The 20435-nt window shown below is 41.3% G+C and overlaps 1 protein-coding gene across 4 annotated transcripts in view; it reads left to right on the plus strand.

The window, feature by feature from the left end:
* Positions 1-20435, plus strand: part of chd6 (chromodomain helicase DNA binding protein 6) — a 135119-nt gene that overhangs the window by 98750 nt on the left and 15934 nt on the right. For 3 of the 4 annotated variants that reach the window (XM_062050739.1, XM_062050719.1, XM_062050731.1), the window contains 20 exons: positions 1490-1700; positions 1772-1967; positions 2706-2870; positions 3280-3459; positions 3560-3670; positions 4553-4755; positions 5108-5188; positions 9097-9215; positions 9309-9468; positions 13989-14078; positions 14152-14255; positions 14325-14454; positions 14584-14665; positions 14802-14859; positions 14985-15333; positions 15511-15719; positions 16995-17092; positions 17168-17926; positions 18010-18258; positions 18329-18572. In XM_062050739.1, coding sequence (XP_061906723.1) covers positions 1490-1700; positions 1772-1967; positions 2706-2870; positions 3280-3459; positions 3560-3670; positions 4553-4755; positions 5108-5188; positions 9097-9215; positions 9309-9468; positions 13989-14078; positions 14152-14255; positions 14325-14454; positions 14584-14665; positions 14802-14859; positions 14985-15333; positions 15511-15719; positions 16995-17092; positions 17168-17926; positions 18010-18258; positions 18329-18572 — 3798 coding nt within the window. The remainder of the gene's footprint in view (positions 1-1489; positions 1701-1771; positions 1968-2705; positions 2871-3279; positions 3460-3559; positions 3671-4552; positions 4756-5107; positions 5189-9096; positions 9216-9308; positions 9469-13988; positions 14079-14151; positions 14256-14324; positions 14455-14583; positions 14666-14801; positions 14860-14984; positions 15334-15510; positions 15720-16994; positions 17093-17167; positions 17927-18009; positions 18259-18328; positions 18573-20435) is intronic. The other variant, XM_062050725.1, reaches the window with a different exon arrangement.

The raw sequence follows: 20435 nt of genomic DNA on the forward strand, positions 1-20435 counted from the left end.
TAATGCAGACAGTTCTAAAATTTAGCTGACTGCAGCAAGCCACCTCACAGAGAGATCCGACCAGCTCCTTTATTATCGGGGACTTATGGTCCAGTTTTGCACACATTTTTATTAATTTAATAAATGTGAAAATTAATTTAACTGTTTCTTTTTACAAATGAATTGGTTTTTTTTTTAAGTTGCAAGTGATAAACGCTTTTTTAGTAAAACAAAAAACAAAGTATAACTGCATTAATAATTGATTTGTAATCGTATCGTAGCTCTTGAATTGTAATCGAATTGTGAGGTGCCCAAAGATTCCTACATCTAGTGGTTAGTGAACTGAGAAAGTCCTGGTCTTTTTACTTCATGCATATGTTTGCTGATTCTCGAGGAAATGGTTCACTCATTTGGAAATAATATAAATAAATTAACCAATCGCAAATCTACCGGTACTTCAGGGAATTGTATATTTAAACTTAATGTTAATGGAATCGTTAGTAATGATGCTTCAGAAATTGTAAATTAATTGAATTCATATTTTTATAACTATGTTCAACAACTTGCAGCCAGTTTTATCCCAAGACCGCTACAATGCAATGATACGGAAGATTCACCCTCATCTTTTCACATAACACGGCTAATCAATTCAAGATACTGGAAATTATTAGCCATCTGAACAATTTAAAAGCAAAATATGTATTTAATATAGTCACCTCTTTAACAAAAAAAGCATGTTACAATATTATCAAAACCCATATTACACTTAGTAAATCTATCAATTAAAAATGGTGAATTCCCGCAAAGTTTTTAAACAGCTGTTGTGACACCAATTTTTAAGTCTGGTGCAGCAGATGATGCATGCAATTTGACCAATTTCAATTGTGCCTGTGATTTCAAAGGTAATTGAGAAGCTGGTGGCAATTTATGACCCATTTAGAGGAAAATAATTTACTAAAACTTAAACAATTTGGATTCCGGCCCAAACATTCTACTGAAATGGCTGTGTGCCAGTTCACCGAAATGATAAAGGTAGTTTGGACCAGGGTAAGTAAATTGTTTCAGGTGTATTAGACTTGTTTATCTGTTCAAGCTGCACAAGTTTACATCCATGTAATGATTTTATCCCATATGTTTTGTTGTGCCATCGTCTGGGGACAGGCCACGAAATGTGTAGTGAAGAACCTGTTGTCTTTATATAAACAAACACTAAAGATATTTGACCTAAAACCAATGAACCATCACCACTGCCATATCACCCAAAAATATATCATGATGAGTTTTGATCATTTTATACATTTCTGCTTTTGAAAAACTATTTTTAAGTGTCCCAATGGATTAGCTATAGTAAGTAACATGTTACTTACTTACTGTGTTATTTAGTTGTTACTTATTCCATCCATCCATCCATTAGTTATTTTATTAATCAAAGAATTACGACAACAATCCATTACATAACGTTCTGACAGAGGCCATGAGTAACTTCTACCTGACCTTGATCTTCTCCCAGGAGCAGAGGAGAAGATTCTGGACAGCTTCAGGAAGAGTCACAGTCCAGATGTGCCTGACGTTCAGCTGCAGGCGATGATTCAGGCAGCTGGCAAACTGGTGCTGATTGACAAGCTGCTACCCAAACTGCTGAGCGGTGGCCATAAGGTCCTGGTCTTCTCCCAGATGGTGCGCTGCCTTGACATCCTGGAGGACTACCTCATCCAAAGGCGGTGAGAAGGAGATGTTCTTACATCTGTTCTGGGCTTCAAATCAAAGTATTTTCTGTGTGTTTGGCTTGCAGATACACGTATGAGCGCATCGACGGCCGCGTGCGAGGGAACCTGCGACAGGCTGCCATCGATCGGTTCTGTAAACCAGATTCAGACCGCTTTGTTTTCCTGCTGTGCACCAGAGCGGGAGGGTTGGGGATCAACCTGACAGCGGCAGACACGTGCATTATCTTTGACTCGGACTGGAACCCCCAGAACGACCTGCAGGTGGGCACCAGCTCGAGTCAATAAAGCAACGATTAAGCATTTGCAAGAAAACGGGTATTGTGTACTGAATATCTAGGTGCGCTCTAAAAATAATTACTGAATGTATCGTTTTTCAGCTTATTTTATTGTTGTTGCATCCAGAAGAAAGTCACAAAATACGACACTCTTTAATTTTTATTGCCTAACACCAATAACATATGACCATACACAGTAACACCAGCATGTCATTACAATAGTTATTTAACAGTTTTGTTTATTTTCAATTACATTTTAGTTTTCTCTTGTACCATTTACCGAATGGCAGAATAGCGTTGCAAATAATAGTGTCCTCTGGCGCGACTTGTTCAGAAGGTGCACAGTCCATCTTCACGGACATATTTTTCTCTAGTTTATGAGTAAAACGTCCATTAAATGTAAACTGTTTATTCTGAATGATTAGATCAAGTGTAGACAAAGATCTTGATGTTGTAGTTGTCATCACTCTTTACAAGCAGGTAAAAATCTAGTCAATTGCAGCTGCAGTTGCTCCTTCAGAAGACACTGCCCCTTAGGTTTCTGGAAGAAAATTACACATCTTGCGCCACCCTCCATGGAAGAGCTATCAATCAAACATGAAGCCGTCAGCGGTGATGCAAGCTACGTGACGCGAGAGTATATTCCAGCCTTTAGTGTCTCTGCGCCAGCCATGCTTGATTCTGTTCATCTTCATGCTGGATGTTTCCAATCACGCTCCATCAGGCTCAGGCGCGCTGCCATCGCATCGGCCAAAGCAAAGCGGTCAAAGTCTACCGACTGATCACGAGGAATTCCTACGAGAGAGAGATGTTTGACAAGGCCAGTTTGAAGCTGGGACTGGACAAAGCCGTCCTCCAGGACATCAATCGCAAAGGGAACCTCAACGGGGTGAGACTAACTGTGTAGTTATTAAGTATTTACATGCAACTTTTCCTCTTTAAAAAGTAAACCATCAGATCTGATTATCGTCTGATATGAAGAGTGAGCTGACATGTAGTGCAACATGGAAACAACTTTCTGTTGATGTTGACATTCATAACATCTTAACTGAATCTCAACTTTCTGTGCAGAGTTTGCTTGTTTGTGTTCACCTCCACAGTCCATAGCATGTTAACTTCAATGTAAATTATACATTGTTTATATGTGCCCTGTGGGTACAAAGTCAGCTGGGATAGGCTTCAGCTCTCTGAAGAAAAGCTTTAATGGTGATGGTTTCGCTATTGTTGCGACAGTGTGACTGTAGGCAGGAGGCAAGATAATTTCTCCTGCTTATGAGAATGTGATGAATGTTGTGCAGGTGCAGCAGCTGTCCAAGCTGGAGGTGGAAGATTTGTTGAAAAAGGGGGCGTACGGCGCGCTGATGGATGAAGAAGACGAGGGCTCCAAGTTTTGCGAGGAGGACATCGATCAGATCCTTCAGAGAAGAACCCAGACCATCACCATACAGTCTGAAGGGAAAGGATCAACGTTTGCAAAGGTGCGACAACCAGCAGGAGAACTACGTTTTTACCATGCATTAATTTTCATGGTGCGACAACATTAGAGAAACAAAAAAAGCAAATCTTTCTTCACCACAGGCCAGCTTCATCTCTTCCGGCAACAGGACCGACATTTCTCTGGACGACCCCAACTTCTGGCAGAAATGGGCCAAGATTGCAGAAGTAGAAATTGACTCTAGATCAGAGAAGGTAAAGAAGCAAGAGACAGTTAATGCTTAAGATATCTAAACGAACCTCTCAGGGTCCGACTCAATTGGTTCCGGGACATTAGAACACTCACAAATGCGCAGATTCTTCATCAATATCCACAATGTAAATAAGAAGTATTATTATATTATTATTCTTAATGAGCCACAAAACATGACTTTTTTTTACTTCTATTCCAACTGTAATTTTTTTTACTTATTTAGCTATGCGTCGATCAATTGGCCACCATCAGTCTTGGGCGATTTCCATGAAAAAGTATGCGATCGGCTGATGCATTTTAATGCCCTTCAATGCTTTTCAATGTTGTTAAAAAAGCCGATCTCCTCTGGCTGATACTTTTATTTATTTTTGGTCCCTCGGCTAACAGAGGTGGCTAAAAGCTAACTGTGTATGTTCATACTACATTTCTTACACATATCAATATCATTGGACGCACAATAATAAACAATAATTAAGAAGCACTGGTTTGTTTATTTTGTACTATTGACTTTGTTTTGCTCAAACAATTGTATGTAATTGAAGAGAATAAGGTACTAGTGTAAAAAAAAATTTAGGAACCGTTACCAAAAAACACTGGTACATGGTATACATCCCTATTTGTTACACTGTTGTATTTTTATTTTTTTCAGCATAAGACCTTGATGGGAACATCCCTAGTTTACAATAGTTTAAGGTGTAAGACAGTGTTTGGCAACCTTTACTATACAATGAGACATTTTACCTACTCTTTAAATTTAAAAAATAGCCTGGAGCTGCAAAACAAAACGCAAAATGTCATGTGGTGGGAGCTACACCAAGAGGCTGAAGATGTTGCAGATGGTCTAATACTATTAAGAACATCTTTCTTAATCTCCAAAATCACAGGAGTCACTGGTGATCGACACCCCTCGTGTGAGGAAGCAGACGCGCCACTACAACTCTTTTGAAGACGACGAGCTGATGGAGTTCTCTGAACTGGACAGTGACTCGGAGGAGAAGCCATGTCGAACACGTCGCTTGGGAGAGCGCAGTCGTCGCTACCTTCGTGCTGAGTGTTTCCGGGTGGAAAAGAACCTGCTCATCTTTGGGTAAGAAAAAGCCCTTAAAACTTAAAAACAAGTTTGTTAGCTTGCAGTCCTTGACCTAAAACCTACAATGCAAATATGAGCACCAAAGACATCATGAACAACATCCATCCATTTTCTACCGCTTATCCCTTCCGGGGTCGCGGGTGATGCTGGAGCCTATCTCAGCTACATGAACACGAAGAGTACAAATATTAGTCCAATTCTGTAGCAAACTTACTCAACCCATCAGCTCACTTTCCAGTAAGCTTTGACGTAAATGTAAATGAAGTTGGATGAGTAAATGTCGGACTTGAAAATTGTCTTTTGAATGGAAAGTAAATCAACCTGTTAATGATTCCTCTTCTGTGTCAAGGTGGGGCAGGTGGAAGGACATCCTAAACCACGGTCGCTTTAAGTGGCACTTGGCAGAGAGAGACATGGAAGCCATTTGCAGGTCAGCATTATTTGAAAAAGGATGACAAATCGAAGCAAGCCTTGATGGACCTTGCTTTGTGTGCTGGGAACAGAAAAGGCTTTTCTCCATAGTGTTATAAAGCATACAATTGTCCAAACTATCTTGTTAAGCTGAATAATGAAAATTCAGGCAGTTATAAGGAACATTTTAATCTGCGTTTACCAAAGTCACTAATGTGATCGCTCCTTTACTTATTTGGGTTGTACACAAAGAGCTGGGAAGATTAGGTTAGTATTTGATACAAACTTTAGTTCAATGCTGTCATGTAAATAAGTAAGAGAAGGGTATCTGGTTTGTTTGATAGAAGAACAATGTATAGACATGCTCTTTTTAAAAAATATTCCTAAAGGGGTCTACATAACATGTAATAGTGGTGCTTTGGTCAAAATGTTCTGTAAATTTTACTTCACAGACCGACTTCTAGCCGCTTTCTGAGTGTCTCTGAAAATGAGCCGTTTTGGAATTCAGGTCATATTACATGCAAATTAACTGTTCTACACCTCGCCCCCTCCAGATGGCTGTGACTACGGCAACACCCTGTCAGTTATGTTGTAATTTTAGCGGTACACTTTCATACCAACAAATTTCACAAGTTAGAACTATATGCTAATTTTTGTTTAAAATGGCGACAGCAGAAGATTTTAGTATCCAACCGTACATGTAGGAGCCAGAGTCTGATCTGCAGCGAGAGGAAAGCGAAGAAGAAGAGACTTCAGAACCGGGCAGATGAAAGCATCTTAAATGTTAGTTTAAGATTATCTCTTTCAACGCCTTTCAGTCCATGAAGCCTTAAATATACAGTATAGGCTACGTGTTTATTATGTCTGTCTCCTTATTTTCGGTTATGCTACAATGCTACGTCGCTAACGTATTACATTTTTAATCTACTCTTACTGAGACTTACATTTCTTTGTATCTATCGTTGCCATAAGTTGTATGAACTGTCTACGTGATTAAATCCTTCTGTATATTTCCATTGGACCGAGGTAGGTTTTGTGTCCGGCTGCAGTCCTTGCTAGGCCCCCCATACAACACTACGAGTAGGTATATTGTCACAAAACGAAAAATTTAAGTAGGCAGTTTTTGCTGCTTCAGATGAGGTTTGTGTCATGACCTGTGCTGGTTAATACAATAACAGCATTTTCCGTCATCGGGTCATATTTTCGTTTGGACTAGGTAGGTAGGTAGGTCTTTATTGTCATTGCACAAGTACAACAAAACTTTGTTTTCAGCACAAACCCGTTCAAGATCAGACAAACAAACTGTACAGGGTTACAGAACAAAAACGTTGATGGGTCACCACAAGGCGCCCCGTAAAAGATGGGGAAAAAGGTCAACGCTGGTGGAGGTTGAGTAAAAAAATACAAGGGGGCCCAGTCTGGAGTAGGGATGTCCTGATCCAGGTTTTTGCACTTCCGATCCGATACCGATGTTGTTTTTGCACTTCGATCCGATACCGATACTGGCCGATACTGGCCTATCCGAGCATGTATTAAAGTTACAAGTTATTTAGCCTACTTAGTTGTCAGATTCATGTTGAAAAGGGTTTTAGTACTCTTGATAACAACTGGCCAGCTGAATTAGGTGAGTTTGAATAATACACAATGGTTGGTAACAAGAAATGTACCTGTTTATTCAAGGATAAACACAAAATAGACAAAATTATACATGACAAACAGAAATGGCATCATTGAACTAGGGCTGGGCGATATGGCCTTTTTTTAATATTGCGATATTTTAAGGCCATATCGCGATACACGATATATATCTCGATATTTTGCCTTAGCCTTAAATTAACACTTGATGCATATAATCACAGCAGTATGATGATTCTATGTGTCTACATTAAAACATTCTTATTCATACTGCATTAATATATGCTTCTTTTAAACTTTCATGCAGAGAAGGAAATCACAACTAAAAAAATCACCATTTTTTTCATACGGTGTTGATCTGGAAATGTTTGCCTCTGCATTTTGATGGTGTGGGCGTGTGGCACCGAATGGAGATGTTGACGTGCGGAGTTTCAAACACTCTTCATTCTCGAGCAGGGGACTTTTCAAATAATGCTACATATTAGCAGTAATACTACTTTTTATAGCAACGCTATAAAAAATTGACAAATTACGGTTGTCTGTTCGACATATTCCCACTTGAAGCCAAACCACCGCCAGACGATGGACCCCCTGCTGTTTTTTGTGGGAATTAATTAATTCTTCCTTCATTCGTAATACCACTCGCACGGCTGCGCTAGCATCACAGCTAACGTTAGCCATGCTGCTACCTCTCTGCTGCGCGAGGGCGTATACGTATGTGACGTATGACGTGACAGTATGTGACGTGTGTAAGAAGGTGCGCTTGTCTGTCTGTGAGAAGGAGACAGGAAAGAGTGAGAAGAGCCTGTCGTGTAATGCCAGCAGCTAAAAGCAACTGCGTGAGAACGTGTACTCGAATTTCACGATAGTCATTTTCTATATCGCACAGAGACAGCTGACATTTTTACCGGTAACTTTTAATTCACATGGCCGTCTTAACGGTTAGGACACAGACCTGTGGATGTGTTGAAGGTGTGCTGGAAAATGCGCTACGGAAATTAGGGAGCAGCATAAAAGTGTAATGTATTATTTAAATCGGTGCGTTGGAAAACCCGGACCGGAATTTTTTTAAAAACTGGATCTGGATCGGCATTTTCCCATGCCTTGCTGATACGCATTTTTTGGCAAATATCGGCGGGCGATCCGATCCAAATATCGGATCGGGACAACCCTAGTCTGGAGTGGGGAAAAAACTCCATAGCATAGCACGTATACATATTACAACATACAACTCGAGACTTGCAACAGAGGGGAGGGAGTGGGGGCTACGGAGGGAGGCTGCAGCTCTTCAGGCGCTTCCCAGCCGTCCATCACCCCTAAGGGATTCGCGTCAAGGGCGTATATTTTTTGTGGATGCATGTGTGTGTGTAAGCCTGCTGCATGTCTCTGTTCCGCGGCCTTGGTGTTGTTGCAGCCGCCAGTCAGTCCAAAAACAACAACAGGTGTGTGTCCATGAGAGACAAGAAGGGAGTTTGTTGTGTCTTCGCCGCACTGTCCTCCAGGAGAGTCTCGAAGCCAGGGAAACAATCCAAGTTAGAATGTTTTGTATGCGAGTGAAAATAAAATGTGCTTTTCACTCTAAATTGTCTATGACTGGTCTTCAAAATTCCTGTGGGGCGGACAGTCCGATGATCCAAATCACAAAAGTGTCCACAGTTCTTCCCGCATCCTCCAATCATTTGTGGCAGCTTTGGGGTACTTTGAAGACTACCAGCAACTTCCAATTTGTCGACAAACCAGAGCAACGCTTACTCCAATCAGCAGATGTCCAGTTGTCATAATTCTGAATAGGTAGATATCTTCACGTCTTCGACTGAAAGGGTCGCCAGGCACGCGGCACTCCTTCTTCTCCCAAGAGTCCGTCGTGTGTCCAGCAACAACCGCTCCGTCAAGACAGGCAGGTTCCCCCAAACCCAAGATCTTGTCAATTTCGTTGAGGCCGGTTAATTAGTTCCAATGTTTAGATTTGGAGAGCAGTGCAAAAAGAGGCAACAGGAAAGTTAAGACAAAACAAAGAAGCAAGCAGGAGAGACCAACTGCCACTATAGAAATTAAAAATGGTTGGGGCAAATCTCAAATGGATTTTTTGGACAAAAATTGTTTTATAAATATCTCCCCAATGCCTGCATGGTTGGAATTCACATTTGTGGCACTTATGAGGATCCAAAAGACACACAAAAAATTTGCCAACAAGCAAGAAAAAGTGGGTTTTGCATAATATGACCCCTTGAAATGATTTGTAAAATAGAAAATGTAATAATAATGGTAGGAGAATGGTGTTTGTTTTTGTAGGGCTCTGCTGGTCTACTGTCTGAAACACTACAAAGGTGACGACAAGATCAAAAGCTTTATCTGGGATCTGATCTCACCCAGCAAGGACGGACAAGACCAGGAGCTCCTCAACCACTCAGGTTAGCCTGTTGCCTTTTTACCCACGCTCTGTTGCGTCTATCAAGAAACCACCGCTTTCAAGCAATATAGCCTCCTCCTCGTCTGTCCCTCAGGTTTATCAGTGCCAGTTCCTCGTGGTCGTAAGGGGACCAAAGTGAAGATTGGGTTGAACGATCCAGAGTTGAAGAACGCCGACTGGCTAGCCCACTGTAACCCGGAGGTGGTGCTGCAGGACGACAGCTACAAAAAACATCTGAAGCAACACTGCAACAAGTCAGTTTTCTACTAAATATACTCCCTCTGACCCACTGTTTTACTTATGTAACTGAACTATGTGAGGTATTACAAAACCCAAAACCAGTGAAGTTGGCACGTTGTGTAAATCGTAAATAAATACAGAATACAATGATTTGCAAATTCTTTTCAACCTATATTCAATTGAATAGACAGCAAAGACAAGATATTTAATGTTCGAAATGAGAAACTTTATTTTTTTTGGCAAATAATCATTAACTTACAATGTAATGGCAGCAACATATTGCAAAAAAGTTGGCACATGGGCATTTTTACCACTATGTTACATGGCCTTTCCTTTTAACAACACTGTAAACGTTTGGCAACTGAGGAGACCAATTTTTGAAGCGTTTCAGGTGGAATTATTTCCCATTCTTGCTTGATGTATAGCTTATAGACTGTTGTTCAACAGTCCGATTTCTCCGTTGTCGTATTTTACGGTTCATAATGCGCCACACATTTTCAATGGGAGACAGGTCTGGACTACAGGCAGGCCAGTCTAGTACCCGCTCTCTTTTACTAAGAAGCCATGCTGTTGTAACACGTGCAAAATGTGGCTTAGCATTGTCTTGCTGAAATAAGCAGGGGCATCCATTAAAAAGACGTTGCTTGGATGGCAACATATTTTGCACCAAAACCTGTATGTACCTTTCAGCATTAATGGTGCCTTCACAGATGTGTAAGTTACCTATGCCTTGGGCACTAATACACCCATACCATCACAGATGCTGGCTTTTGAACTTTGCGCCTATAACAGTCCGGATTGTTCTTTTCCTCTTTGGTCCGGAGGACACGACGTCCACAGTTTCCAAAAACAATTTGAAATGTGGACTTGTCAAACCACAGAACACTTATCCAATTTGCATCAGTCCATCTTAGATGAGCTCAGGCCCAGCGAAGCTGGCAGCGTTTCTTGGTGTTGTTGATTAATGGCTTTCGCTTTGCGTAGTAGAGTTTTAACTTGCACTTACAGATGTAGCAAGGAACTGTAGTTACTGACAGTGTTTTTCTGAAGTGTTCCTAAGCCCATGTGGTGATATCCTCTACACACTGATGTCGCTTTTTGATGCAGTACCGCTTGAGGGATCGAAGGTCACGGGCATTCAATGTCGGTTTTCAGCCTTGCCGCTTACATGCAGTGATTTCTCCAGATTCTCTGAACTTGTTGTTGATATTACGGACCGTAGATGGTGAAATCCCTAAATTCCTTGCAAATAGCTCATTGAGAAATGTTGTTTTTAAACTGTTCGACAATTTGCTCACGCATTTGTTCACAAAGTGGTGACCCTCGCTCTATCCTTGTTTGTGAATGACTGAGCATTTCATGGAAGCTGCTTTTCTACCCAATCATGGCACCCACCTGTTTCCAATTAGCCTTTTCACGTGTGGGATTTTCCAAATAAGTCTTCTTTGCCACTTGTGCCAGCTTTTTTGAAACATCTTGCAGGTATCAAATTCCAAATGAGCTAATATTTGCAAAAAATAACAAAGTTTACCAGTTCGAACGTTAAGTATCTTGTCTTTGCAGTGTATTCAATTGAATTTAGGTTGAAGAGGATTTGCAAATCATTGTATTCTGTTTTTATTTACGATTTACACAGCGTGACAACTTCACTGGTTTTGGGTTTTGTAGAAGAAATTATGCTTAAAGATTAGTCCCGATCGGATATTGATATCAGTCTGATATCAACGAAAAATACGTTTCAAATGTAAATTTACTTAATGTAAAATATCCGATATAAGCTCTGATACAGGCAGTCCTGCAGCGTGTTGACTTGTGTAAAGCTGGACAGCCATTTACATTCAAATGTCCTCCAATAAGCACACACGGTTGGTCTTTTCTTCTATTTTAGTCAAGTCATTTACAAAAGGTAAACATGGTAGGCTATAGGCTACTAGGAGCGAGCAGCTACGTAACAGCTAAGCACACAAGCTAGACATGCGTAATAATAACTAAACAATATTGCAGTCTAAAACAGCATATTTGTCAATATAAACTAGTATCAAATAATTATAGTTGCATATTACTTACACATACAGTGGAACCTATGTATACAAACTTAATTGATTCTTGAACATGGTTCGCACATCGAAAAGTTTGTATAGTGAAGCGGAGTTCCCCATAAGAAACAATGTAATTACGAATAATGGGTTTCAGCCTCGACAAAAGTCCATATTTTACTGAATGTTTGTACACTTTGAATACAATACAAAGTGCTTAACAATACTGTATATTAAACAAACATAACAAGGACGTGATGAATCAACTTTCTATTTAATAACTGATGTGTGCTGTATGTGCTGCCCTGACAACACGCGCACACGCGCAAAAGCCACTCTCAAACGATCATACAATCCTTTATAAACATTTAAAACAGTAAAATCCAACCACATTAACTAGGGGTGTAAAAAAACATAGATTTTCAAATTAATCGCCATTCCTATTTGTAACTACTGGTATACTTAACCGATTATAAAAAATTATTATTATAATTTTTCTTTTTTTAATTAGTCCTGTACAGCTACTCAGGCAAATCATATTGTTGATGTAGATGCCCATATCAGCTGTACAGATTTTCTTTCGAAAAGAGAAGAGTGGAATACTTCTCTTGCCTTATTTGTATTTGACTTTATTAAATGTTTGGGTAGAAAAAAAAAAAAGTTTTCTTTTAAGTAATATAAAAAATATGTTAGAGCTGTTTGTCTATTTTATGGATGAATGTAGTTAATCATTGAACTGGCACCCAATGTTATTAAAAAAAAAGCGTTGATTTTGAATCGAGAATCAGTTTGAATCGAGAATTGATTCTGAATTGAATTGTTACACCCGAGAATCGAGTCGAATCCAATCGTGTGGTGCCCAAAAATTCACAGCCCTAACATTGACATCACCAACAAGGACTTAAGGAGAAAAAGCAGCTGGCAGGGACAGACAGAGAAGGAAGCGAGCGAATAGTTAGCAAATAAATTGGTTTGTAAATCGAGGTTCGACTGTACAAAGTCTCTAAGGCAAAAGAGTATTAGAAAGTATCCAGTAACAAACATGTCTGCATCATTCAACTTACTGTGTCATGAACATATTCTAATTATTGTGACTACTAGGTGTCGCCAAAAAAATAATTACCACTCCACTTCAGCTTAAAGACAGCATAAGTCCATAACAGTTATTTGTCTAATTACACTTGATCAAACATTTTCTAACCTTCTGCACTACAAAATGATAAAAGTAAGTATCATTACCGTATTTTTCGGATTATAAATCGCTCCGGAGTATAGGTCGCACCGGCCGAAAATGCATAATAAAGAAGGAAAAAAAAAATACGTCACACATATAAAAACAACAACATATATACATCAAATTTATTGATAAAATCCAACACCAAGAATAGACATTTGAAAGGCAATTTAAAATAATTAAAGAATAGTGAACAACAGGCTGAATAAGTGTACGTTATATGACGCATAAATAACCAACTGAGAACGTGCCTGGTATGTTAACGTAACATATTATGGTAAGAGTCATTCAAATAATTATAACATATAGAACATGCTATACGTTTACCAAACAATCTGTCACTCCTGATCGCTAAATCCGATGAAATCTTCTTCCTCGTTGTCGCTCCTGGTATGCGCCGCTTCCTTTCTTTCTGCTGCTCGATCGCCGTTTTCTGCTGCCTATTTCACTACGTCCAGCTTGTAATCTGCAGTATATGATTTCCTTTTCGGTGCCATTTTTGTTCCGCCCTTCTCAGTTTTTATAAGTTACCGCCAATGTAGAAATGATCCATTTTAATAGCTACGGACATAGTAGCAGTTAGCATCCCATGACGCACAATGCACTTCTGCCATGACCCACCCCCGCTGAATTCTTATTGGTTGACGTGTGTGTGACATTTGCTTCGTCTCTTACGCGAATGAGATAAATAATATTATTTGATATTTTACGGTAATGTGTTAATAATTTCACACATAAATTGCTCCGGAGTATATGTCGCACCCCCGGCCAAACTATGAAAAAAACTGTGATTTATAATCTGAAAAATACGGTAGTGCTGATATTGTATCAGATCAATATCGGTATTAGCCCATACTCAACGGTCCAATACTGGAAGTGGAAAAGTTGTATTGGTGCACATCTGGAGGTAAAAAATAGTCAGCAAAGGTGGATGTGACAAAGTGTACGGTATATGTAAATTAGTCCTGATAAAAGACAGTATCTTCAACAATGGTAAAGGGCTGGTTGTCCACTGCCGTCATTTCCATGATAAAATCACAGAGCGCTTTAGACCTTGGGTCGTCTCTGGCAAACTTTCTGCACTTTTCACACGAAGCGACGATAGCAACAAGCCTTTCTTTGTGTCTGGCTTTAGCATCAGGCTTCTTCGTAGGCTTTCAAAACACATGCTGGTGTTTCAGGTGGCTTATAAGGTTTGATGTGTTGATGGACAATGTTTGTTCCCTCCATGTCGTCCTGACAGTGTTTGCATGTGTTGCTGCAGGGTGCTGCTGAGGGTGAGGATGTTGTACTACCTGAAGGTGGAGGTTCTGGGTGAGGCGGCCAACCAGGCTGTGGAGGGCGTGGCTGCCAGGTATCTTCTCTCTGCTTCTGCTGATGTGACAGACACTCTATTGATTGTGATTATATGACTGATATGTCTCCAGTAAATTGGACGTGTCACTGCCGGACATCGACTACATCGAGATTCCAGCTTCGTGGTGGGACGTCGAAGCAGATAAGTCTCTTCTTATCGGGGTCCATAAACACGGTGAGCTCTCTGACTTAATTTTTTTAAAGAACAATGTTTTTTTTTAATGGCACACGCTCGCTTGACCAGGCTACGAGCGATACCACGCCATGCGAGCCGATCCGGACTTGTGCTTCCTGGAGAGAGTCGGGATGCCTGATGTCACGGCGCTGTCTGTTGAGATGGGGGGAGGGGAGGCGTCTTCCGACATCACTGACAGGTGAGAGAACGCTATTAATTCTGCTCGTATTGTGTTGTGCTGGTTATACTTCAAGGATCACTCTGCAGACTTCACCTTGTCCACAAAGTATTCCATCAGCAGCGTTCATCTCTCTCTGTTGTCTTTCAGCAGCACGGTCAAAGCAGAAGACGCCAGTGAGAGCAGAGGGAACAAAGCTGACGGCGGAGATGTTTGCGACGAGAGCAGCAAGGTGAGAATTGTCCTCATGGCCTTCGCAAAAACCTGAGATTGACTTTATTGTTTTCTGTAGTCTAACATGGTGATCAGCGATGGAGGCTAAATTGTCCTCTCTTGTCTTAATGCTTATGTTTGTCTTCCATGTTCAGGGAGAAGAGACCAGCTTTAGTACGGATGCCTCTGACAAGCCGGACAGCACTTTTCCCGGTGAGAGCTGTTTACCTGGCTGGTTGCTTTCCACTTTTTTTTCCTGGAACAAAACCAAACACAAAAGCTACATTTTTTTTTTTATTGAAACAATTTTATCAATGTTATTGCTTCACACTTGTCAGCTGACCTGTGCGCCCAGGACGCCACTTTGGTCACAACAACGGCAGGGACGGGAACAGGGACCGGAGTGGCAGCCCTCCACGTGGTCCACGCCCGACCCCTGTGGCCCACGGGCCCCGCGTTGACGGCCCGTCTACGACGTCTAATCACCGCCTACCAGCGCTTCACGCTGCGCCGTGAGCCCCTGCTGAGGCCAGACTTCCTACTTCACGACGGCATGGTGGGCATGGGGGTGGCCGCTCACGGACCCCACACTGAGGGGCCGCTAGCCTGGCATCTGGGAGAGGAGCTGAGGCGGTGCTCTGTGGCTGCCGCAGAGCAGGATGCTGTTTTTCTGGAGTGGCAGAGAAGGTCAGACTCCTGAAATGTTTACATTTTATTCAAGAATGTTACATAACCACAACAAGGGGAGGGGAATTAGATGACACATTTGTGTTGGTTAAAAATTTCAGGTTAAAACTTAGACAGGAAGTTGTTTTGTTACCTATCAGTCCTTTCATTAATCAATATATTTGTGGTGTGTCTCAGGTGGACTCGTCGAGAGCAAATGGACTTCTACCGCACGGTGTCGTCGTTTGGTGTGGTGTATGACCCCGAGAGGAAAGTCTTTGACTGGTCCCATTTTAGAGTTCTGGCCCGACTGGAAAGGAAGACGGACGAGAGTTTAGAGAGATACTTCAACTCCTTTGTCAACATGTGCAGGACAGCATGCAAGCTGCCCCCCAGGAAAGAAGAAGGTAGGATCTTGCATGTTTTTGGAACATACTGTAAGACTGCTTTGAAATAATTCAAGAAGATGTTTCCTGATGCATCTTAACAAAACGCATTATATCTTTGGATGGCAGAAAGGTTGGCATGATTATGTCATCAAGCCCAGCCAGGATCTTTGTGATTGGGCTTGCTCTGCATTAAAATGATTTAAAGGAAAATCAATTGTCGGAATTCAAACTGTAACATTTTCAGTTGAATTCAACCAATCCCAGTGAATTGTGTGCGGCCTGGCAACCTTCTTGCGCATTTTAGCCAACTAGCGTCATTTTAAATGTGTCTCTGAGTGGCACTTAAACCACATGTTAACCGTCTAATCAATACGTGTTTGTTTCTTGTATAAATTAATTAAGAACAGCAACATGAAACAATATATCAACTCTTTACTACTTAAACAGGACAATTGTCATCCTCCTATGTAGTTTAGACCAACTTCTGTTCCCGTCTTCTTAGTTGACGTGTATTTATATTTTTACTTAACCCTAATTTATCCAGGGTAAGACAATTTAGAACAGGTTTTCATTTCTGATGCTGACCTAGCTAGGAGTCAGCATTTGGTAAATACGATTCACATTTTAGTGATGTTGACGTGTGATGATAATCTGTCATCGTCTCACATTTACCAACAAAAATTTGCGCTATAGATCGCTCTCAACAGTTCACAAATGCTCTTCACGTGCGGGAGTATATGTGTTGGAACATGAATGTTTAAGATGGACAAACACTTTTCAAGAGTAAAACATACACGGAGAATGGCTGCAACTTGTGGACGATAAGAAAGCTTTTTGGTGTTGTTTATTTCTGTAATTATAATTAAATATCACTATTATTAGTTATTATAAATTATAACAGTATAGTAATTTGACAAAGAGATCTGAGTACCGGTATGTGCTTTTACTGCCATATGGTGTCTACTTTTAAGTCTGTTTGATAAAAAAAAAGGTACGACATCAATACAGGATTTGTTTTATTTTTTAATCCTTTTGAGTTTGAAATTACAAATAACACTTAAACATTTGATAACAAATTCTGAAAATCACAAGTTGTTTCAATGTTATTTTATATATATTATATTTAAACATTAGCTTCAAAAAAACTTTCTGAAAAAGTTATGACAAACTCATGCATTTTTTTTAGGGCGCAATAATCATTCCTGGAGAAACTGATTTTTAATGTAGCTTGAAACAAACTTCAAGCCATCAGTGTCCTGCTGATGTCCCCCGTGTCTTTTGTGTACTGTTTAGGTTTGGTGGATCCCACAGTGCTGGTGGAGCCGCTGACAGAAGAGAGAGCAGCTCGAACTTTATACCGCATTGAGTTGCTTCGCAAGATCCGAGAGCAGGTGAAAGAACTTTGTGGACCCGCGCATCTCGCTGGGAAGTGGAATTGCACTGAAAGGCGTGTTTTATCTTTGCAGGTTCTCCGCCACCCGTTACTCTCGGCCCGTCTCCAGCTGTGCCGCCCTTCCCTCTACCTTCCGGTTTGGTGGGAATCTGGCAAACACGACCGGGATCTCCTCATAGGCGCAGCCCGCCACGGCTTGAGCCGCACAGACTTCTACATCCTCAATGAACCCCAGCTGAGCTTTCTAGAGGCACACAGGAACTACGTGAGAGGGCGCTCTTCCCATCTTGTCCCTCAAAGTCATCACCATCATCCCGCCATCTCGTCCTCGCAGCAGCTGCCCGCCCCTCACTATTGCCTCTACGATTCCACACTCGGTCGCCACTCCCCTCAGCCTCCGGAATATCCACATCAGCATCACCCTGCGCCTCCGTCAGCTCCCTCATCCACCTCCTCCTCCTCTTCAGCTCACCTCCATCCTCCTCCACCGCCATTGGACACCCACGAGGCGGCCTCGCCAGGCCTGGGAATAGTTTCGGGTTCTCGCGGAGATTTCCTAGACTGTCCTCCTTTGGATGAGAGCCTGGATCTTGGCTCGCTGCAGCATGACACCATGGCAGCAGATGCTCTGCATGGAGGGAAAGCTTCCAAAGACGCCCTCAACGGTTTCCCTTTCAACTCGGCCACAGGGGGTCAAAGCATGCTCAACTCCTATGGAGTGGGAGGAGCGGACCTTCACTCCAAATTGAGGAGTGACGTGCTGGTTGGTGAGCAAGGCTCATCCGAAGAAACGGGGCTGTTGGCACCGTCAGTGGAGCTGGGCCAGTTGCAGGTATTAATGCTTACTCGTAGCTGCATGCTTTTCTGTCGATATCTTTAAATGGCATGCCGTTTAATCAAACCAAATGGATGCAGGCTCCCTGGGATGGGACGGATCACTCCAGTCCAGCTCACCATATGTTCAACGAATCCGACCCCATCCTCGGTCCGTCCGCCCTGGAGACAGGCTTCCTGGAGGAGGAGGACGAGGAGGCTCCCAGGGCAGAAGAGGGAGGGGACAGTGGTGGAACACTTGAAGATTGTCTGGGCCTCCCTCCCTCATCCTCACCCTCTCACCCCTCAGCTGCAGACTCTGTGGAATCTTCCAGCTACATGCTCTTCAAGGTTTGTGTGACATGCTGGTTGGCATGCACTCCTTTCGACTTGACCGTGTCTTGTTTTCTCACTCTACTAGGACATCGGCGTGAGTGAAGAACCTGGAGTGGATCAGAACGATCTGACGGCAAGCCCGCTGCCAGCCTATATCCCTCCTACCCCGCTCTCTCTACCTGACATCAGTGATCATGAGCCTGAGGGCGAGCTTTCTGTGGAGGAGGGGGACGGTCAAGAGGGAGGAGTTGGCTTCAAACTTGACACCAAGAAAGAAAAACACGTCCGGGAAAAAGAACAAATTCTAGAAGAGGAGGAATCAGATCAAGGTATCAGTTAATTAACAACATAAAGATTAGAATGCATTATCTATATTTATTATGTGGGACAATGCACATAAATGTAATGTAATGTAAACGTGCCAGATTGTAGTCTTTCCATTTTTATTTCCATTTACAGTCCCCGGCAGGTAAATGGCCGTACAATAAAAGCCATTTAAAAACATGTACATGGAAGTTAGACAACACCAACATCAGATGTCCTAAAAATACAATAAAATGCACATACTCACATATAATAATAATACATTTTAATAACATATAATAATGTGAAATGGGATAAGAAACAAGTGATTAGATTTTGGTGGTGATCTGAATAATTTCTACTACATTCACTTACGTTTACTTTACGAGGCTGTGTTTGTGTGTGTATTTGAAAGCAAGGTTTTTTTTTTACTTTTTGACCTCGTGCCCAACGTTTCCAATATAGAGGGGCCCGGGACTCACTCAAATATTAACACTGAATTAATAATCTTATTCTTGATTTTAATCGCATTCCAAAAAATTATATCTAACTTACTTACAGTTTACAACCTTTTGAAATGTCATGAAACCATATGTTAAACACAAAGATAATTTATCAAACACATAAACCTACAGGATTGGTCACGCTGATTAGAAAAATAAGTACGAACCAAATATATTAAATAAGAAGGGACTCATAAATAACTGATGAAAAATTAATTTACATACAATACTGTTGTGCTAAAATAAATAAAATAAACTAGTAATGAATATGTTTAAATAAATGATAAATGGGTTATACTTGTATAGCGCTTTTCTACCTTCAAGGTACTCAAAGCGCTTTGACAGTATTTCCACATTCACCCATTCACACACACATTCACACACTGATGGCGGGAGCTGCCATGCAAGGCGCTAACCAGCAGCCATCAGGAGCAAGGGTGAAGTGTCTTGCCCAAGGACACAACGGACGTGACTAGGATGGTAGAAGGTGGGGATTGAACCCCAGTAACCAGCAACCCTCCGATTGCTGGCACGGCCACTCTACCAACTTCGCCACGCAAGTGTAAATTAAAATAGAGTTTCACCACTTTAGTCATGATTTTTGCACTTAAGAAACTTCTCTATAAATTTAGCTCCAGACTTTTTCTGTTGGTTTGATATTGTCATTACTGCCACAAGTGGTGGAAAAGTGTATTACAACTGAGTATCGCTGCGGCCCATATTGACCACAGATATTTTTGGGTAGCCCACCAGTGGGCCCTGGCTCTATGGTTAATTAAGAAACACTAATCTCGAGGACCTGCCTCCACTCACAGAGACAAAGATAGAATGACTGACAAGAGGCTTCACTCTGTTTATTTAATTCCGCTATAGAACAGACACGCCCAGCTGCTGACACCGTTGTAAAGAGTGAATCATCTTGCAGCCTGTTTGGATGCGACAGGCAAACAAAACAAAACAAAAAAAAGACATGACGGTTTCATTTATCCTTTGATAAATTACCTCCTCCAAGACATTTGGTGGGGTTTGTTTGTTCGTTAGCAACAGGTCAAAAAGGTGTGCGTAGATTTTGATGAAATTTTCAGAAAATCTCAGAACAAGGAATGATTAGATTTTGGGGCTGATCCAGATCAATATCTGGATTCAGGATTATGTTAAGGGTTATTTACTATTTGGAGATAGGGCCTGAGACTTGTCTGAATGTTCTGAGTTTTTTATAGTTTATGATTAGGACGCAGTACCACTATGTTACTCCAGTCTTAGGGGCCATTTGTCTTTTTGGAGCCTGAAAACACAAACATTTATTTTAGTATCACAATCGACCTTTTTGGTTTATGTGTTTTGTGTTACATAATACAGCATTTTTGCACGACTGTGAACACAGAA

Source organism: Entelurus aequoreus, linkage group LG01 (genome assembly GCF_033978785.1).
Source record: "Entelurus aequoreus isolate RoL-2023_Sb linkage group LG01, RoL_Eaeq_v1.1, whole genome shotgun sequence".
Taxonomy (NCBI): Eukaryota; Metazoa; Chordata; class Actinopteri; order Syngnathiformes; family Syngnathidae; genus Entelurus; species Entelurus aequoreus.